Source organism: Taudactylus pleione, unplaced genomic scaffold (assembly GCF_031769625.1).
Source record: "Taudactylus pleione unplaced genomic scaffold, aTauple2 ptg000044l, whole genome shotgun sequence".
In the NCBI taxonomy this organism is placed as follows: Eukaryota; Metazoa; Chordata; class Amphibia; order Anura; family Myobatrachidae; genus Taudactylus; species Taudactylus pleione.
Window position 1 is genome coordinate 380,609 of NW_028284446.1, and position 20,089 is coordinate 400,697.

At 42.1% G+C, this 20,089-nt stretch overlaps 1 protein-coding gene across 1 annotated transcript; it reads right to left on the reverse strand.

The window, feature by feature from the left end:
- Positions 1 to 281: 281 nt before the first annotated feature.
- On the reverse strand, positions 282 to 3,402 carry KLF2 (KLF transcription factor 2). The gene is made up of 3 exons (XM_088460291.1): positions 3,025 to 3,402; positions 1,703 to 2,597; positions 282 to 1,477 (listed from the first exon to the last, which is right to left on the reverse strand). Exons 1-3 carry the CDS (start codon positions 3,094 to 3,096, stop codon positions 1,302 to 1,304), a joined length of 1,143 nt encoding a protein of 380 aa, XP_088316417.1. The 5' UTR covers positions 3,097 to 3,402; the 3' UTR covers positions 282 to 1,301.
- Between the last annotated feature and the right edge of the window lie 16,687 nt (positions 3,403 to 20,089).

A 20,089-nucleotide genomic window follows, 5' to 3' on the forward strand; every position in this document is an offset into this window, starting at 1 on the left:
TTACCACTGCAGGTCTTCTGAGTAGTTTTCTACAGGTCTGTGAAAGACAGAACCAGACTTTTTTTTTTTTTATAAACTGAATGTCGTATTGGGGTAATCAAGAAACCTGTCAATACAACACATAGGCAAGATGCATTGATTGTCATTAAAGCATTCAAACCACGTATAATATATAGTTTAAATTATTTTCCTGTTTGAAAGAGAGTGTATATGAAATGCAGTGTCCTGCTTTATTATAGATACAAGGTATGTTGGGACAAAATAATTTTACACAATTTCAATTAAGTTCATATTTTTCTTTTATTTAGGGGAAAAAATATTGCAGGTCAATGAAAATCTATTCCCTCTCCTTAAAGAAAAATGGCAACATGCCATTTGTAGTCATATTTACACTATACACTGAAAAAAACATATTTACAAATTTATATAATTACATATAAATACAATAATAATAAAAAAAAAAAAAGGTTATTTTCTTGCAAGACCTCTAGCCCTGCAGTTTTATAGTGTAATGTGGCAAACACTGTCTATATAAAAATATATTCCAAAAGGAAAAAGGGAGGAGGAAAAAAAAAAAAATAATAAATCTTAATGCAATTTATATATTTAATGAACAATCGGATATTCAAATGTTTATCCTGTCAAGATTACGGCAGTTTCATACAAACATTGTCCTGTAATAGGCAGTTACAATCACGTTAAAAAATGGAATGTTGATAAAATGCACTTTCCACTGCATTATATTATACAGATTATCATAATCCTAGTTCTTCTGGAAGACATTTCCCAGATCATATACACTTCAGTGATTAACAAGTACCCCATCATATAAGTTTACACTCAGGGAATGGAAGAACGGTGTACTTTAGTGATAGGATCTGAGACACAAGTGCCACATTACATACTGCAGGAAGAACATAGAAGATTTTAAGTACTTGTAGATACTCTGTATTATATAATGTGACATGGTCAGGATTTTTTTTTCTTCAATCCCACATTTAACAATAAATGCCCCTTAATACTTTTTGCTGCTCTTTAAGCAAGCAAAGGGTTAACACAATCATTAAGGATTTAGATCTAGCAACAGACACTTCTAAATAACCCCATCCATGAGGTTCTCCAGTTAATGCACAAGTTCAAGTTATTAGGTCCAGCCTGGGTCTTCTTTAAAAGAAGCAATTCCTTGCAAGGTCCACTAGAGTTGCAGGAGGAAATCTCACCCTCCATACAGTACCAGCTATAGTGTAACCCACATAGGTCCATAATAAGAGGCAGAGTTCATGAGGGCATAGTCCATAGTTCTACATGTGCCTCTTCATGTGCAGGGCCAAGTGGTCAGATCGTGAGAAGGCACGGTCACACAGGTGGCACTGGAATGGACGATGTCCAGTGTGTTTGCGGAAGTGGCGGGTAAGTTCATCAGATCTAGCAAATTTCCATCCACATCCTTCCCAGTTGCAGTGATAAGGTTTTTCACCTTTAAGAAGAGAAAGCAGGTTAATTAAAATGTAGAACCACAATGTAATAAAAACAATTGACAGGAAGCTTTTAGATGGACATGTTAAATACTGATTACAAATTAAATCAAAGTAATTGTTAAAAGAAAAAAAAAGGAAAGATACATTTACGGAAAAAAAGCGCATGTGCATGACTGAGGAAACAGAGCACAAAGCAACATTGCCAGAGTAAAATATGTACTTACCAGTATGTGTTCTGAGATGTGCCTTGAGATGAGAGCTCTTGGTGTAAGTCTTCCCGCAACCAGCATAGGAGCATGTGTGTGTAGCGGTTCGCTTTCTGGGCCATGATCTGCGTCCTCTTTTTGGTTTGGTATCCAGAATTTCAAGTGGAGAACAGGGAGGAGTTATAACACCCCTTGTAGCAGACTGCTGCATAGGTAAATTGTCCTCAAACAAGGTGTACTGTGAAGCACTTTGATACTGAATGGATGGTGTATGCTGGAAGGCAGCTGTATTCGGATAGCTGTGGGGGTATGGCAGGGTAGGGTGGCAAATTAGCTGTGTATGGCAATCATTTAACATCAGGTCATCTGGGCTCAGAGGTGGTGTGTCAATGCCACCCATCTGTGGAGAGTTTGCCAGTCTTGGCTGGTCATATGCCATCATGCAAGCAGCACTACCTTCCTGCTTAATTTTTGAACATGACTGAGGCACCAAGCCGATTATAGGTCCATAGGAGTCCATATCTGGCTCTGCTTTGATGGAATCTGGAAAGTCAAAGTTTGAAGACACAAAAAACCTCCCCTGAACATTGTTTGGATGGCAGTAACTGTCCATGTCAGATCTCATCAGCTCAGTCATGAGGCTGGTTGAGCTGTAAGGAGGAGGACTGTGGTCTGTGCTGTAGCCCCCTGGAGAAGGGGTTGTTTGGTAGTAAGTGCAGGATTCGGGAGGTAACATTGAGTAGTCTCCACATGTTTGGACATTCTTGTCTGCCCCCATTGATAACACAAATTCTAGGACATTGTTTAAATCTTCATCTTCTTTCTTGGAGCAGAAGGAGTCAGGGCTGTGCAGTTCCTCGGGGACATTACAGCTGCTGTGTGCAGACTTGGATTCATAGACACTCTTCCATTTCTGAGAAAGAACGAAACACTGAGTCAGAAGGATAGAGAACACGAGCAAGTGGCGCAAGCACCCTCTGACATTGCATTCTGCAGCATTCTAAACTCCACCTCTGGAACTATCAACAGTTATTAAACACTTTCGAATATTATAAAGCTCCAAAAAATACTTTGTACTGATGCAAACTTGTTAACCATGAATGGTCCCCGCCCGTTTACTATGTTACCATAGCTTATGGGACAACTACAGAGTGCATAGGCATCGTGTTTGCCTTGCAGACAGCAGACTCGGGGTGTGCAAGTTGCTGTTACACAAATACATTATTTATATAAAGTTCTTGGTACAGTTCTGATCCGATCTAACCTCCTATCCTATAAAGTCTGAGCCCAATCAGAGGCGCTCACACCTGCCCGCCCGCCCTGCTGCTCCCTATACTTACGTCTTGGAAGCATTTCTCTCTCTGGTTTGCGAAGGTGGAAAAGGACGGGAGGATGGTCTCCGCGAGAGCCATCGCTGTGCTTCCTAAACCCGGCTCAGACTGGCATCAATATTGACAAAATAAAGAAATAAGTGACAGTAAGTGGCCGTCAGTCTTTTCTGTGCCCCTCAGGAGAGAGGTCTGTCCGTGCAGCAGCAGATGTGCTATAGTTACACACTCAGCTTTCCTTGCCGCTGAGAGGGGGCCTAGATTATAAATAAAGGCACGGGGGGCATGCACCAAACCAATTGCAAGGAGAGGAGGAAACACGTTCAGGATAAGGAGGCTGAACGCTCAGCGGAGCCTAAATTTAGCAGCACTATATAAACCCTTCAGTTCAGAGTGATCTGCAGCTGGAGTAGCAGCTCAGGGAGCCCTTTAAAAGAAGTGGCCACGCCCCCTGCTGGCGGTCACCAGGCAACCGGGGGAAACACAGGCCAACACACTCTGCGTGACGCCGCGCTGACGTAGGAGGGAGCCCCGGGCTCGGCAGCCCGCCTTCCCTTGCTACCTAGCTAACACATGTAGTAGTTCAAATGGGAAATCGCTGCAAATGAATATGTAGAAAACGAAAACAATATATAGAAATAGGTTAGTCCATAACCTGTCACCATTGCTTTGTTTCTGGGCAGGAAAACTGATGGTGGTTTTTGTGATTAGAGTACACTGGGGGATAATTCTAAATTGAGACTGCTGCAAAGCAAATAATAATAATAATAATAATAATAATAATAATAATAATAATAATAATAAAAATAGTAACTTTACACCTGGACAAACTATGGAGTCAATCCAATTAAAAACATTGCACTTATGAGTGCGAGTCATCGCGACAATGGCCGCACTTGACGGCAGGCTGAATAAGCTCAAAACTGCGCAGCCACATTGTGTTGCATACAAAATTGAGCGAGTTCAGCCTAGAGGGCCTCCAGGGGTGCAAGATGCAGTGCTGTTGCTGGCTTTTGAACGCTGTGGCAACGGCAAAACTCACCCAATTCGCACCCCTCGCAGCTAATTGGATTACTCTCTTTGTTACACTGAAAGGGATGCAAATACATTTATTTTGCATGAAGGGTGAATAGTGACTGCTTTTGCATGTGGCTATCAAATGCTGGACAGCTTTACTTTCGCATTGCAATTTAGATTTGATCTAAAGCTGGGTACACACTAGACGACCTGTGTACCCAGCCGACGGAAGATGCGACGGAACTGCACAAAGTGCGTACACACTTGGCGATTTGAACGATTTGTCATTCTGAGCCGTTGGAAATCGCAAATCTTTTTAAAAATCATCTAGTGTTAATAGATTGTTTGATTGACCGTGCCAAGGTCCATCAAACTATATCATGTGTGCGGCTGTTCAGTTTAATGAAGGACAGAACGAGGTATCATTCCGTCATTCATTAAATCGTGTAGTGTGTATGGCCAATCTGTGATGGTCCAGGTCAAAGGGAAATTGCCCTGACCATCTACACGATTGGCTGTCATTCTAATGTGTATCCAGCCTACGACACTCCCCTCCCAAATCTAATTTTCTGTACACATTTAAAATTTGCCCCAATGGTCATTAGATGGTACCAGAGCTGTAACTAAACTTTTTTGTGCCCTGTGCCAGAGAGAGCATTGGTGCCCCCCGGCCACCATTTTTTAAATAGGGACATAAGATAGTGCACCTGAAAAAGGGCCATTGCTTCATGGGGAAGGACCAGGGAAGAGATAGGGGAGGCCAGGAGATGCTGGGGATAAAAGAAGAGGAAGCTACAAGCAAGAATGATGATAAACAGGAAAATTGACAGGCTCGAACAGCGCCCCCTGCCCTGCGGTGCCCTGTGCCATGGCACAGGTCGCACTACCCAAGTTACGGCCCTGGATGGTACAACATCAGTGGAACCATTAGTACTCTCACAACAATGGCAGAAAACCATAGACACAAAAATATTGATTGTTGAAACCAGTGGCGGCTCCAGAGGAGGAACTACAGTGTAGTCCAAAATTCAAATAGGGGAGCCACACCAACTCCCAGTGGCGAGGTTTGGCACCGTTTGGGGTGGTAGTTGGTGTGGCTCTCCTATTTGAATTTTGGGTAATGCTGCAGCCCCATCTCTGGAGCCGCCACTGGTTTCAACCATCAATGGGTGTAACTAGTGGGGGTCAACTAACAGCAGCAGGCCAGTCATTGTAGTGGAGTGGGGTTAAGTAACAATCAAGAAGGGTGGAGGAATCTTGGTATTTCCATCGGACCAACACCATCAAGGCAAAACCATCGACCATTGGTAGCAAACATTGCTGGTCAATGACCATCCCTACCCCACCTGAGATGTAACATGATCTTGCCATGGTGTAAGGTAACTATTTTTTTTAATAACCAGAATTCTACACACAGGTACAAACACTTTTACTTACTACACAGTATACACTTGTTCTAATTGTAATGAAGGCTTGCAGCGTGTGTTGTACAGTGTGATATGGAATCTTTTATCTGAAAAGTTCTGCGATAAGGAAAGGGGAAAGATAAATGATTACATAGATTTTGTTAGATAGGAAGCAATTTATTATCTATCTATCTATCTATCTATCTATCTATCTATCTATCTATCTATCTATCTATCTATCTATCTATCTATCTATCTATCTAGTTAGCCGCACTCACATCTCTAATAGTCCATAGCAGCAACTGGGGAGGGTACCCAAGGAATCCACATAGATCCGATATTCACAAATATATACATACATACATATATATCAAACAGAAATAGAAGCGGCACCCAGAGACTTACAAATTGTGTACCTTCAAAAAAGGGTGTTTTATTAATAGTTAACATTTCGGGGCTCTAGTCCGCTTCCTCAGGACAACATAGGGGTAACACATTATTATCACAAGTGCATAGGAACATTATTTACATATATACATAATTACAGTGCTCAAATTACATAATTTGGGGGATACAGAGCCTGATTCAGAGGTGGACTCTATTGAGACATCGGCTACAAGTGGCCAATGTTTTTACTCTGTGCATCCATCCCCGTGGTTACCGCTGCGGGACACAGAACAAATTTAGTCCCAGAGAGAGACAATTCAGTGGCCGTTCCTCAGAGGTAGCAGAATGGTAGCTAGCCAGACACGAACGTGTCCCGGTTAGTGACATTTTCCATCGTTACACTGATTTTGGTGGCCAAGTTCAGATGCACATCCTGCACCTCCATAGGGCTAGTGCAATGTTTGATGATGCGGACGATGTGCGCCCAATGATGCAACTTTTTACGTGAAGCAGTGGATTAGCGCTGCAGCTGGTATGCATCTCTGTACAAATTCCATCAGCTGTGGCATTAGCATAAAGCCGCAGTAGCGCAGTGTAAAAAGCTGCAGTGGTGCAGGCATTAGCTCCCGTCTCTGAATCAGGCCCACAGAGGCGTCCTCCTCGCTAGGGCTTACAACCTAGGACATGATCTATTCTATGCCATGACCATCAAGTATTTTTTCTGTTGTTAGTGAACATTACTAAACAATTTCAGGGTTGGTTACCCACTGACATTAACCAGCACATGCACCTGCGCCAGGGGTGAGTGTAGAAAGAGAACATATGTAAAGTTAGGTGTGGACTGTTATGTGTGAAGCTAGTTAGGTGTAATAGGCTATGAAGGTTAAGGAGTAAGGGGCCCATTTATTAATGATCACATTTTGCAAAGCGATCAGGGCATGCAGTACCGCCCATGATCGCATTGCAAAATGCGATCATAGCGGCCGAATGTATGATCCGGCACATGCAGGGTGAGGGGCTCCGAAAGGAGCCCGTTCCTACGATGTGGCCGGTGGCTGCTGCGCATGCGCAGTCTCACGGACTGCACATGAGCCAGGCCCATTGCCGGCGCTGGGATCTGGGAGATCCCTCTGCCGGCTGACATGCGGTAAGTCCCCATAGGCTACAGCGGCTAACGCTATCTTCAGATGGCGTTAGCTGCTGGTGCCAATATCGGGAATGCTTTGCATTCCCGATATTGATACATTTGGCAGCATCGCATCCCCCATAGAAACCTATGCGGGAGGCGGCTGCCAGCGGCAATGGAGGGATCGCAGCAGGTATCGGAGATACCTGCTGAGGTCCCTCCTTCATACATCCGGGGGATTCTTAGTATTTGAGGTAAACCCCCGAAAACAGGTGTTTTCATGGAATTTACCTCAAATTCCCTTTGATAAATGGGCCCTTAAGTGTTTCAGGTTATTTTTGCCTTTTAAATAATTGCCCCTTTAAAACATCTGGCAGACTGTCTGGAAAGTTGCTGATTTATGCAAATGGTAGGCTGTTACATTTACATGACCAGCTTTTCTGGAATTTGATAAGCTTGTCTAAAGAAGTGAGTTTTCAGGGAACTCTTGAAGGTTTGGAAGCTAGAAGAAAGATTTGTTGTGCTAGGGATGACATTCCACAGAGCGGGTGCAGCAGCACAAAAAAAAGTCCTGTAAATGGACCCTTCTGGAGATTTTACCATCAATGGGACAGAGCCGATGACAAAATTATATCGCTTTTCAGTACCACTCATGCGCGGTCACAGTTCCAATTTCTGTATGTTTGTGCAGATCCGAATGAATCATTGATTATTGAACAATTGATGGTTTCCTTAAAATCCATCAACCATCGATGGTTAACCTATCGATGAACAACCCTAGGCTAGTGTGACTTTGCCAGGTCCTACCCCAAAGTTTGTTGTGGGGCCCAGTAATGCACAGGAAAAATAAATGTGTTTTAATAAATTGTCAGTGCTCCAAGTTACAGAAATACCCCTTACATGGAAACCTTAAGTAAAATGTGAATAATAGTTCCTATACACATGGAATTGATATAATTAGCTGGAAAGAAGTTTTAGAAAGTATTTTTTTGCTAGAATTGTGTGAATATAAACAACCTGAATGAAAACTCCTTAGATTTTTTTATTAAAAATGTTCTCAAAATCCATAAAGAAGATTAAATAAATGAGCAAGCAGAATAAGTGAATATTAACATATATATATTTTTACATTTCAGAAATACAGTTTTATGGAGAATTATTTGCAGGATTTGCAAAGAAAACAAGTTCTGTGAGATTAGGCACGGTTTTTTTATTGCATGGAAACGCAAGGTTTGTTTTGCAAACTACAGCAAGACTGTTCTACTCTAGAAAAGAACAAATGAGGAGGGGTGAGAGCAATAATATAAAGAGCTTTACTATAGTAAGTAATGAGCAGGGAGTGGACTAAATCTATGTTGTTTTCTAAATATACAGTAACATTTGTAAAATCCAGTCACCGCTGATAAAATATTGCACAATGTGATTAAATAATATTTTTAATGTAATGTTTTTATTTTGCAAAAAAATTTATTAAAACAAGTATATTATGGTATAAGTGGACATGGATTTAAAGGTCCATCCAGATAGCCTTTTCTTTTTTTCTAAGCATTTTTTAAACATTGAACTATACTCCCAAAATCCATCTCCACTCTCCTCAATGCGACTAAAGATAAATAAAATATATACCAAAGCCTTCTTTTGAAGTTATTACGTCACTAGTCTCAAAGATGTTGTTACAATAAACAAATGCTAGTAAAACATTTCTGTCTGTATATTGCAAAGTAATGCTGGGTACACACTGAGATGATGGATTGGTCAGCAGGCTGATCCCCACCGTCAGAGCAGTCGATAGGCAAGCTATACACACTTACCAATCGGCTGCTGGATATGTCTGCGCTGACATCACAAAAATGGGGGGGGCATTTAAGTTTGTCCATCCAGTTGAGATGTCAGTGTCGGCGGAACCTGCAGCAGTTATAAGGGTGGTCGGCGGGTCGCCTATACACACATGCAGATGCACCGATCTATCTTCAACGTTGTTCACAGACATATCGGGTGTTCACAACCCCTGATGCACTTGTGATATATCGTTCGTCGATCAAACGAAAGTTATATCGACAACTGTGTACTAAGCATAAATCTCTAAGTTTATTTATAGTATAAAGTGCTCAAGTAACATTAAAAAGAAGTGCAAGTGACAATTTGAATATTGAACCCTAAGAGCTTTCAGTGAATTAACACATAATATTTTTACTATTAGTACTGAATTTGAAATATACATCTCAGTATCGTCTTTTTAAATGTGGGATGAAGCATTTTTTTTTTACTTGCAATGTGGATTTTCCCATAGACACAAGAAGTAATAGATACCTGCATGAATTTTGTGCAAAAACCTGTTCAAACACCACATGCAGTGATTTTACCCCTTCAATTGTTTTGGTGTGACAGGGGAAGAAAGGGCCTGATTCAGACCCGCTCGCAAGCGGGTCGATGGTGGCCCATTTCGCACGCGCGGTGTGCGCGAGCACAAAAAGCACTCGCTCCGTGGCTCACTACAAAAGGGGCGGCTGTTGATGTTTTGTAGGCATGGCGGGGGGGAGGTGGCTTCACAAACGGAGGCGTTCCCATGCGAATGCCTGCCGTTTGTGGGCGGCCCCACTGACATCACCAGTGATGTCAGTGGGAGAGCTTCCGGCTCTATTAAAGCCAGAAGCTCTCTGGGGCTTGCGTCCACGTGACCCTTCCACAAGGGTCTCGTCGCAAGCCCTGAAGGTCGTGATGGTCTTGACCATCGCGACCATCATCCTGGCCACTTGCCAGGAGGCCTCACATCATCCTGGCTGCTCGCCAGGAGGCCGCACATCATCCTGGCCGCTTCCTGCTCTGAATCAGGGCCAATGTCCACTGTTCACTTTTATGTTGTGGTCACTGGTCAGAGCAACTTATAATTCTAATTTTCATGGTCAGAAAACATCATTCTAAAAAAACTTTGTAAAACTACACTAGGGATAGGGAACACATGGAGACAGGTGTTAATGGTAGCAACCACAAAGTGAGACCAGGTGGAGTGGAGAATGAGAAGTAATAGGTTTGTTGGAAGAGACTGTCTTGAAAAAGTGTTCTGAATTTATGGTAATGTTGTCATCAAAGAGATACAACCTATAAAGTTGCCGTAACAGGTTACAGCCAACACCAGTCGAAAGCCAAGGTGGTATATACTATATATTCAAGTAGTATTACCTTTTCAGCCATTTTAAATGAGAATTATATATGAAATACACCTGCTGGGATATACAATGTATAAAATGTAACTTATACTGAGCTGATTAATTCCAGATCAATGAATTCTAAAATATAAAGCATATATATCTATATGCTATAGCATAGCAGTCACGATTGTTCTTTTCCACCTTTGGTGGAGCACCGTACACAAACCAATTCTGTCTATTTTGGATGACAAAATCACCACGTATGTGGCTAGCTTAGGGCCATACTCACTGGCAGTTAGTAAGTCATGTGTGGTTCATTGCCCTCCCCTGCATTCAGTGGAAAGTGAACACAGCTTTAGATTCTGCTGATCACTGTGGCAGACATTGCAAATACTCAATGTGCAGGCTAAACATGATATGAACCATGGATGCAGACTGATGCATTTTTTTTGGTCATTCTCAGATGTGTTAGTATGATTGAGTGCAGACAGGGCATCAAGTGATAGCTACAAATAAAACAAGGGTAAAGACGGATTAATATACAAGCTTGTGAGCAGGGCCCTCTTACCTCTATGTCTGTCTGTTATTACCCAGTTTTGTGTTATTATTGTTGTTACCAATTGTATAGCGCTATATAAGAAACAATAAATAAATAAATAAGGTCTGTTTGAAATGTCATATATTTAAACAAGCAAATATGAAGGAGAAGGTATCTCTGATACCTGCTGTGATCCCTCCATTCCCACAGGCAGGCAGCCACACCCTCCATAGGTATCTATGGGGGATGCGATGCTGCCAGATTTACCAATGTCCAGAATGCAATGCATTCCCGGTATTGGCCCCCTCAGCTAACGGCATCTGAAGATGGCGTTAGCTGCTGTAGCCCATGGCTACACACTGCATAATTAGCCGGCGGAAGTTTCCTCCAGAACCCTCCCCCAGCAATGGCGCCAATCACCGGGACTGCGCATGCGCAGCAGCCCCGGAACTGGCCAGCAGCTCTCCGGAGACACGGAGGCCGTCCCTGCATGTCCGGGATGATACATCCGGGTGTTATGATAGCATTTGGCAATGCGATCATGGGCGGTACTGACATGCTCTGATCGCATTGCAAAAGCATCATTAATAAATGGGCCCCTAGGTGACACTTCTTTTGGATGACCCTAAATCGTGCTTTGTGGGCTCTGTAGAGTCTCAGGGGCAATATGAGGAGTGTCAATAGTAGTAAATTAATCTTTGTCAAGAACATGACTATTTTCAGGTCTGCTAATGCTGCTTAGTCTTCTGGTGAAAGCATCACAGGCAATTCTGCCCATGAGTACTTATCATTAGGCAATTTCTTATAATGACAGTTGTACAAAGAATGTATGTTCTGTTTGAGTCACCTTTGCGATAATCACAGTTTTACAACTGAACACAGAAATCAGGTAACAGGTTCCTGCCACAAACAGCTTATCTCAGCCAATCGGAGAGAAAAAAATAAAAATGCTTTTATAGGCTCGCATGCCTTTCAAACTGACAATAAGTCATGAAATGTCTTTTAAACATCTATGCAAATATTTCCAATACAGAAAAATCTATCACGTAAATGAATACGTTACACACAGTTAAACCATTAATACTGAAAGTAAGCCGTTTGTGCAGAAAAATTAGACAGTTAACCATTTCCCCCCACACTGGTTAAATGTAACTGATTTTTCATAGGTAAGTTTCATTTATTTTCTCTAGCAACCCTTCAATTACAAAGTAGTTGCTTATACTAACAGCTAGTGTCTGTATTCAACAGATTTCTAAATGTTGTAAGAAGTCTCATCTTGTTACTGTATATATATATATCCTCTCATCTTACACAGTGTACATCAAAGGCAATTAGAGATTCAGGTTTGATCAGTTTTATATTGTTCTACGCTCTTTGAATATTCCATTTATGTGTTTACCACAGCAGCCAACTGATTCTAAAAAACAACAACAGCTCATTAAGTCACAATTTACATGACAACTAACTGCAGACAAGGCAACACTGGCATGTCTGGCAGCCCTATTCATGCCATAAGGAGCATGCATTCTAATGCGAAGAATGTTTTTATACATACATACTGTATATGGTTTGTTTATACTAGTTCTGTTTACACTTACTTAGTGGTTTAACATTTACTCCGGGAATACAATGACTACATACAGCTCATACTACTATTTAAGTATTCATCTATAGAGTTCTTTTTTTAAAGCTTCTATTTACAGCTGTCTATACATTAATTGTTCCACCAATCCATTTATTGTACCTTTCACTTTTGTTTGCAAATACCTATAGTATCCTTCGCTTATTACCCAACACTGAAAATGAATGAATTAAAACTTCAAATACTTATGTTTTAAGCAATTTAAACATATAGGGCATGATTCAGAGGTGACTTAATGTCAATGCCATGTTTTCATTCTGCACAGGCGTCTGAGTTGCATTGTGCATGGGTGCTGATAAGACACAGATATAGGTGCATCCAGAGAGATCCAATATGGGCATTTCAGGGAGGTAATAGGGGAATTGTGCGGTCAGCGACTGCAACCACCTCTGAATCAACCTCATAACCTTTATTGATTAGGGAGGAAATTAACCATTTTGGACAAGTTAGGAGACACGTCATTTCTAGATAGCCTGTTTGGCTGGGTGACTTGTGAATAAAACTGTTATGTTGAGATATAGGCAGTTGGAGTGGCCTTTAGCTTTGATTTGTACAGGAATAGGCATTTCCAATGGAGAAATAGGTCAGTCTAGCTCTTAGTTGGAGATTTTCATGCACAAAGATCCCTGACTTTTATACATATCATTAAAGATGACAAAGACAAAGAAATTGTCAATGGAAATTAAGAAACTATATGGAGCTGATGCACTTCCCAAAATTCTCAAATGGGTCAAGCCCTGGAACAACCCTTCTCATAGCTGGAGTTAAACAAAATCATAATTTCTCCCACAAGGAAAAGTCCAGGGCCTGATGAATGGGTAATCCTTAACTTACATCTACAAGCCGAGATTTCAGATCAAACTTATTTCTGTAAAGAGTCACTTCAAGACCATATCTCTTTTGTACCTAAGGAGAGTAAAGGTGCGTATCCACTTGCAGATCTTGAAAGACAGTACAATTACAACATTGTAATCGTACAGTCGTTCCTCTTCCCCTGAATGATATGTTGTTCAGTGTAGACACCCTCCCTCATCCCTGAACATGCCCAATCCGTTGTTATCAGCAGATTGACCAACATGTTCAGGCGATGATTGATGAAAACGACCACCGGGAGCACGTATCGCTGGTCGTTTTCGACATTTTCATGACCCATATGTGCCCGATTAATGAGCGACTGAACAATAACGATGTCGTTATCGTTCAATCGCTCTGTTTAATCAGCAAGTGGATGCACGGTTTAAGGACTCATCTCTGTGCTTACCATCCTCTCTTTCTATTAAACATTGATAAGATTTTATTTACAAAGCTTAATGAGCCACTGTAAATAAATTTGTCCCGTATCACCTTCACAGTGATCTGGGGGGTTTGTCCCTGGAAGAAAAGCACAAGACAATCCCACCAAAAATATTTATCTAATCCAGAAAATGTCAAAGTCTATGATACCTACATTATTCCTATCTACAGGTGCTGAAAAGTCTTTCTAAAGGGTACACTGGCAATTTATGTCAGGGTTACTGAGCACATGGGTTTGGGTAATTACCATTTACATAAACTAAACTGGGTAAATGGGATACTTTCTGACCCAGGTGTCATTTCCAAACAGTCTTGTAATGTTGTTTATACAAGTCATGAGTAGGGTGATTCTCTGGAACCCGTATATTAGCAGCTTTAAGTAAGGCAATAAGGGCATTAATGTTATCTTGTTTGCAGATGATCTACTGGTCATTATCAAGAATCCTGTCAGTATGATGCCCAACCTAATGGTGATATATGGGAGATTTGTACAATTGTACAACTTCAAAACTAATTATTCTAAAGCAGTGGTTTTAATATTTCAATCCCATAAAATGTGGTCTGTGAATTAAAATAATGTTTAAATAGCAACTGCTACTTTGGGCTCTATCTGGCTAACAATAGTGCACATCTATTCAACCTAAATTATATCCCTGCTCTTGCCAAATCCATGACGATCTGAAGGTATGGGCTCCACTTAAATATTCATGGTTGCAGTTTCCCCAATTCAGAAGTTATTACCATCCTATTATGTTAGTAGAATATGAACTGGTGGACCAGTTTGAAAGGTGGAAACAGTGTGGGGGATGTGGTGAATCCTAATTTGGGATCCTAGCTTTGACTTGGAGGCTGGCCATCTGATGGGCAGAAGGGGTGTAAAGTCTCTTTCAGAGCATCAGGAAAGATTCTCTGTTTTGCCAAATGAGATTTGGAGCTACAATATTTCTGAAAGCAGTTGGTAGGGAAAGTGGTGGTGGGGAAAGAGAAGTCTTCATTTCAGTTGATCTGCAATTTCTCTCAGGATCTGAAAAACCCTATATTAAATATCTATAATTTGATTTTAGACTATATATTTTATTCTAACCATTACTTCACAAAGACTTGGGAGAAGGACCTTGGTTAGACTGTTGGATAAATCCCTTTAGCAAAGGTATATAAAATGATACAAAAGCTTGTCCGGTAAGCTGAGACCCATTGAGATAACGTATAGGTGGTGCACGGTGTCCGGATATGGAAACATAATCACCCCTGATGTCTTCCATCTTTGCTGTAATTGTAATTCTCATACAGGCACCCTAATTCATATTATGTGTAATTGTTCCAAGATTCACTCCTGGAAATGATTTGCCTCCTTTTGGACATCTTATGTAGCAGTCTGCCAGGAAACATGTTTGGATGAGGAGTCGGGACAGAGCAAGGACGCACAAAATATAATAAGAATTATTATTATCTTGCTGTGTATTATATTACATTTTTTACTGTGCTCTGAGCACCAAAGTCCTCCATCCACTCTGAGAATGCAGAGGTCAGTTCTGTTTTGCATTTGTGCAGAGCTGTGTTATATATGTAATCACTAAGGGGTCTATTCACTAAGACTTGAAGAGAGATAAAATGGACGGAGATAAAGTACCAACCAATCAGCTCCTAACTGTCACTATACAGGCTGTGTTTGAAAAATAATAGTTAGGAGCTGATTGGTTGGTACCAGTGGCGGCCCCAAAGGTGGGGCTGCAGCGCAGTCCAAAATTCAAATAGGGGAGTCACACCAACTGCGAGTGAGTCCCGGCCAGCGATGTTTGGCAGCATTTGGAAGGGCAGTTGGTGTGGTTCCCCTATTTAATTTCAGACTGCGCTGCAGCCCCACCTCTGAAGCAGCCACTGGTTCGTTCTTCATCTTTCTTCACTTTATCTCTCTCCAAGCTTTCATGAATACCCCCCTCTGGGGCCTATTTATCAAGGCTTTTTTTGTTTTTATTTTTTTTAAATAAAATTATGTATAAAGTAAACCACAGTTTCTGCATAACTGTATGAATTGCTGCTATATACTAATAGCCTAATGCAGCAGAAGGCTCATTAGTGCTGCAGATCACAGTCCCCATTATTATCAATGAGGAGTCGGACTATAGTCTGACCCCTATGGGCCTCGTTAGTTTACACCAACTTCAGAAGGTGTAAACCACTGTAAGCCTATGGAGGCTTTACTCGCAGGAGAGAGATCTTCCAATCCCTCCCCTACAGCCTCTGGCCAACAGCGGAAACTGACACTGAGCCTGATTCAGAGATGGACGCAATGGTGATTTTTACGCAGATCAATTGTTTGTTTGATAATGCGCATGAATGAACACTGTACTGTGCACACGCAGCAATGGCTTTGTGATTATGCACGCACAGAGTACCCACTCGCAAAGTGAGTGACAGGTAGTCAGCGTTTGGGGGTGGTAACAGGGGGGTGGTTAGAAAAACACAGGCGTGCCTGACCGTTTAAACGCTGTTTCATGGGTGTGCATAAATAAGGCATTGTGATTTCTTTAGCAGCAAGAGAGCTCACTGCATGTCAGGATAGCTGCTATGGCTGCTCTGGTCAGACCTGCCGCTGATGAAGCATTGCTGTCTGCTGTGCATCGATGGTACCGATGTTTACGCTGTTGCATGTCATTGTATGGGTAGGAAAAGGCAGCAGTGGGCTTCCCTATGCTTGGATGTGTTTTGGAAGCATTAGCATATTTTGGCAACTGCGATCCGTGAGCGTATGCATTACCATCCGTCTCTGAATCTGGCCCACTGTGTGCATGTGCAGTGTCAGATTCCCGCAGAGGAGACCTTCACAAATGTGAAAGCTTCCTCCAAAATGCTGTGATAGTAACTTGCAGGGACAGTGGTGATCACTTCCACTGTCCCTGCAGGTTCAGTTTAGTACATAGCGGTGATATTTCATTTAAAATGAAAATATCTGCCATGATACAGATTATTAATAATTGCGTCAGTGCCACGATTATTAATACATAGGCCTTTAAATATTTAATCATTTGCCACTCTGCTGCAAAATATGTTAGTACAAATTGAGTACTGATTCTGCAGTGCATGCTAGTGTGCTGCTGTTCGCAGACAGAGCCGTAACTAGACTTTTTGGTGCCCTGTGCCAGCGAGAGCATTGGCGCCCCTCCCCCCATTTATTAAATAGGGACATAAGATAGTGCACCTGAAAAAGGGCCATGGCTTCATGGGGAAGGGCCAGGGAAGAGATAGGGGTACTCCTGGGGCAGCCAGGAGATGCTGGGGATAAAAGAAGTTGAAGCAGAGTGAGAATAATAATAAACAGGAAAATTGACAGGCCCAAACAGCGTCCCCTGCCCTGCGGTGCCCTTTGCCATGGTCGCACTACCCTAGTTACGGCCCTGTTCGCAGATTCCCGATGTTAAAGAATCTGCGCATGCACAGGACCGCACACAGGGGTCTATTTACTAAGCAGTGTTGGACGTGAAGAGTGAAAAGTGATAAGGTACCAGCCAATCAGCTTCTAACTGCCATCTCACAGGCTGTGTTTGAAAAATGACAGTTGGGAGATGATTGGCTGGCACCTTATCACTTTTCACTCTTCAGTTTTCACTTCTCCTAACACTGCTTAGTAAATAGACTCCACAGTCCGGCAGCAGACTGTCAGTGATTGACAGTTTGCTGTCGTTTGAGCGGGAGAGAGCTGCAACGCCGTCCGTTTCTCAAAATGGAGGCGTGTCGCTGCTGTTGAGGGTGAGTGAGAGGCCAGGATCTATGTCGGCAAGACCCATGGGTCACTTAGCTGACAGATGGACATGCAGACGATCCAATGCTGCATCCAAGGACGCAGCTTGGATCAGTAATGCATGCAGGAGATGTGACGACTCCTGCTGCATTACCATATAACAGTTATCACAGCTGCTAACATGTTAGTAGCTACAATGGCTTATCTATCTGCAGCTGAATCACCCCCTGAGTCACTAGTTTTCATATTTTTTTAACATGTATCAATATATGGTTCTACAGTTGATGCAACTTGACTGGCTGGGAGGACACACGACCTATCACTATCTATGACTTTATTTCTAATTTAAAACACTTTGAGATCATTGCTGTTCAGTTGTTCCTCTGTTGATTCTAACTGGACAATACATGTCCAGGTTATTTTTGTCACTGTAATTTTCTTCTATAATTTACTCAGACAGTTTTAGGTCTTTGTATACTACATTACAAAAGTCATGTCCGGTCCATGAGCAAGGCATGGCTGCCTGCCAGCTCTTACAGCTAGGGAAAAGGTGGAAAAAGATGCCAAGGGGTAAATTTGCTAAGCAAGTCGACGCTTAAAATGGCAATACCATTCAAAGCAAAGCACCCTGTGTTTTGCTTTAAATAGTATTGCCATTTTAAATGTCAAGCTTAAACACGCCGAGAAGCAGTGACTTTTGCAAGCCGCTGTCGCTTAGTAAATTGAACACTATTGTCTCTTTTTGTTAGTACTCAAACCAACAATTTGCAGCGTCCCTATATTGCAAAATAGCCTCAGTTATCACATAAAGCCATAATGAGAATAGTATGTAAATCCAGTTTCTCACTGACCACTGAAACTTAAACTAATTGCTACATTAGAATTATCAGCATAAAAAATGGTGATTCTAAACAGAACTCATAATAAAATTAGGGATTTAGTAAATTTTTAATAATATTTTCTATCAAGGAAATTATTTAGCTTGGTTTAGTTAAAATCTCTTGCTGCGGCTCTATAATTAAATTGTCTCTAAATGTAAATAAGAATCTACAGCTTTGAAGACCATCATACTAACCACAAATTGTATTTAATCATTTATAAACTCCAACAGGCCCATTTATCAATGATCGCTTTTGCAATGTGATCAGGGCATACCAGTTACGTCCATGATCACATTGCAAAAAGCGATCCTATTGGCTGGATGTATCATCCGGGACATGCAGGACACGGGCTCTGAAAGGAGCCCGTCCCTGCGATGTCTCCGGAGAGTTGCCGGCCAGTGCAGTGGGTGGTGCGCATGCGCAGTCCCGCGGACTGCACATGCACATCCGCCATAGCCAGGGAGGGTTCTGGCTGATCCCTCTGCCGGTTAATAGTTTGCAGTGTAGCCCATAGGCTACAGCAGCTAACGTCATCTTCAGATGGCGTTAGCTGCGGGGGACAATATCTGGAATGCATCGCATTCCGGATATTGGTAAATTTGGCAGCATCGCATCCCCCATACAAACCTATGGGTGAGGCGGCTGCCAGCGGTAATGGAGGTATCACAGCAGATATCAGAGATACCTGCTGTGGTCCCTCCTTAATACATACGGGGGATACTTAGTATTTGAGGTAAACCCCCGAAAATTGATGTTTTGGGGGATTATACCTTAAATACACTTTGATAAATGGGCCTGTAATAGACATAGCATATATGTACACGTAAAAGTTGTGCAGTAGTGTCAAAAGCTTCCCTGATACTGTACTTTCATTGTATATCTGGCCTTTCAATTTCTTTGTAAAGAATTCCACAACAATAGGTCAGTCCATGAGAGCAGCCTGAGGGCACATCGGTTCCGAAACATTTTCCCTCTTTTTAGCTGACATCAGAGACAGCCTGAACAATGGTGAGAGAACATGACTCAGTCTGCAGTCACCAATCCTTTACATCTTCTATGGGAATAATAATATACTGGTTTCATGAGGTAATCTCTGTGCTGTTGGGACACACTGAAGTTTCACCTACACAGATCATGAGGGAAACTGCCACTGTATGACATAGGGCCTGATTCAGAGTTGTACACTATCACTGCGCGATAATATGCTAACAATAACTCCTGCCAGCTTCTGTGATCCACTGCTGCCTCCAAGGATGCAGCCATCAGATCACTTGCGAAAACATCGGTCAACCATCAGAACAGCAATACAAAATAGTGGTTGCTCATATCAACCTAATGGTTTTTCAGAAAGGCTTGTAAAGGGAGAGGTTTACTCTGATACAGAAAAACCATTAGGTTGGTATGAGCAACCACTATTTTACATTGCTGTTCTGAGAGGCATCGATGGGACCAGCATTGGGAGGGTGTGCTGGTTCCTGTAGTGGTATTTAGAGGTTTCTGGGGTAACTCCTAGGTGAGTTCGCTCTCAGCTTATATATATATATTTATGTATGTGCTGTTATCATGTGGCACAACAGTATGGCACAATAATATAGGTGATATTATTATGTAGCATTAGGGACGCGGTACAGAGGAGCCTTGACGCAGCTCGACGCTTAACCATGTATTTGCAAATATGCAACAAAGATCTCTGGATTTCTATTATCATGTAGTATTCAAGCCTTTCTGCTTTTTACTCAGGATGGCCGTGGGCCGGGGCCAGTGAAGCGGTGTTAGAAGACCTAGACACAGCCTCAGCGCGGACAGAGAATGGGGACCTGTTGCCCGTCGCCACCCCCAAACAGCTGCAGAATGTCAATCATGCTGCAGCTTAGGGGGCACTGCATAAGTTATCGCAGA

Bases quoted from the DNA above. Each gene is read 5' to 3' on its own strand.
- KLF2 (XM_088460291.1), bottom strand. From the start codon at position 3,096: ATGGCTCTCGCGGAGACCATCCTCCCGTCCTTTTCCACCTTCGCAAAC. The intron at 2,598-3,024 runs GTAAGTATAGGG...GTTCTTTCTCAG, and splicing joins GAGAGAAATGCTTCCAAGAC to AAATGGAAGAGTGTCTATGA. The intron at 1,478-1,702 runs GTAAGTACATAT...CTCTTCTTAAAG, and splicing joins ACATCTCAGAACACATACTG to GTGAAAAACCTTATCACTGC.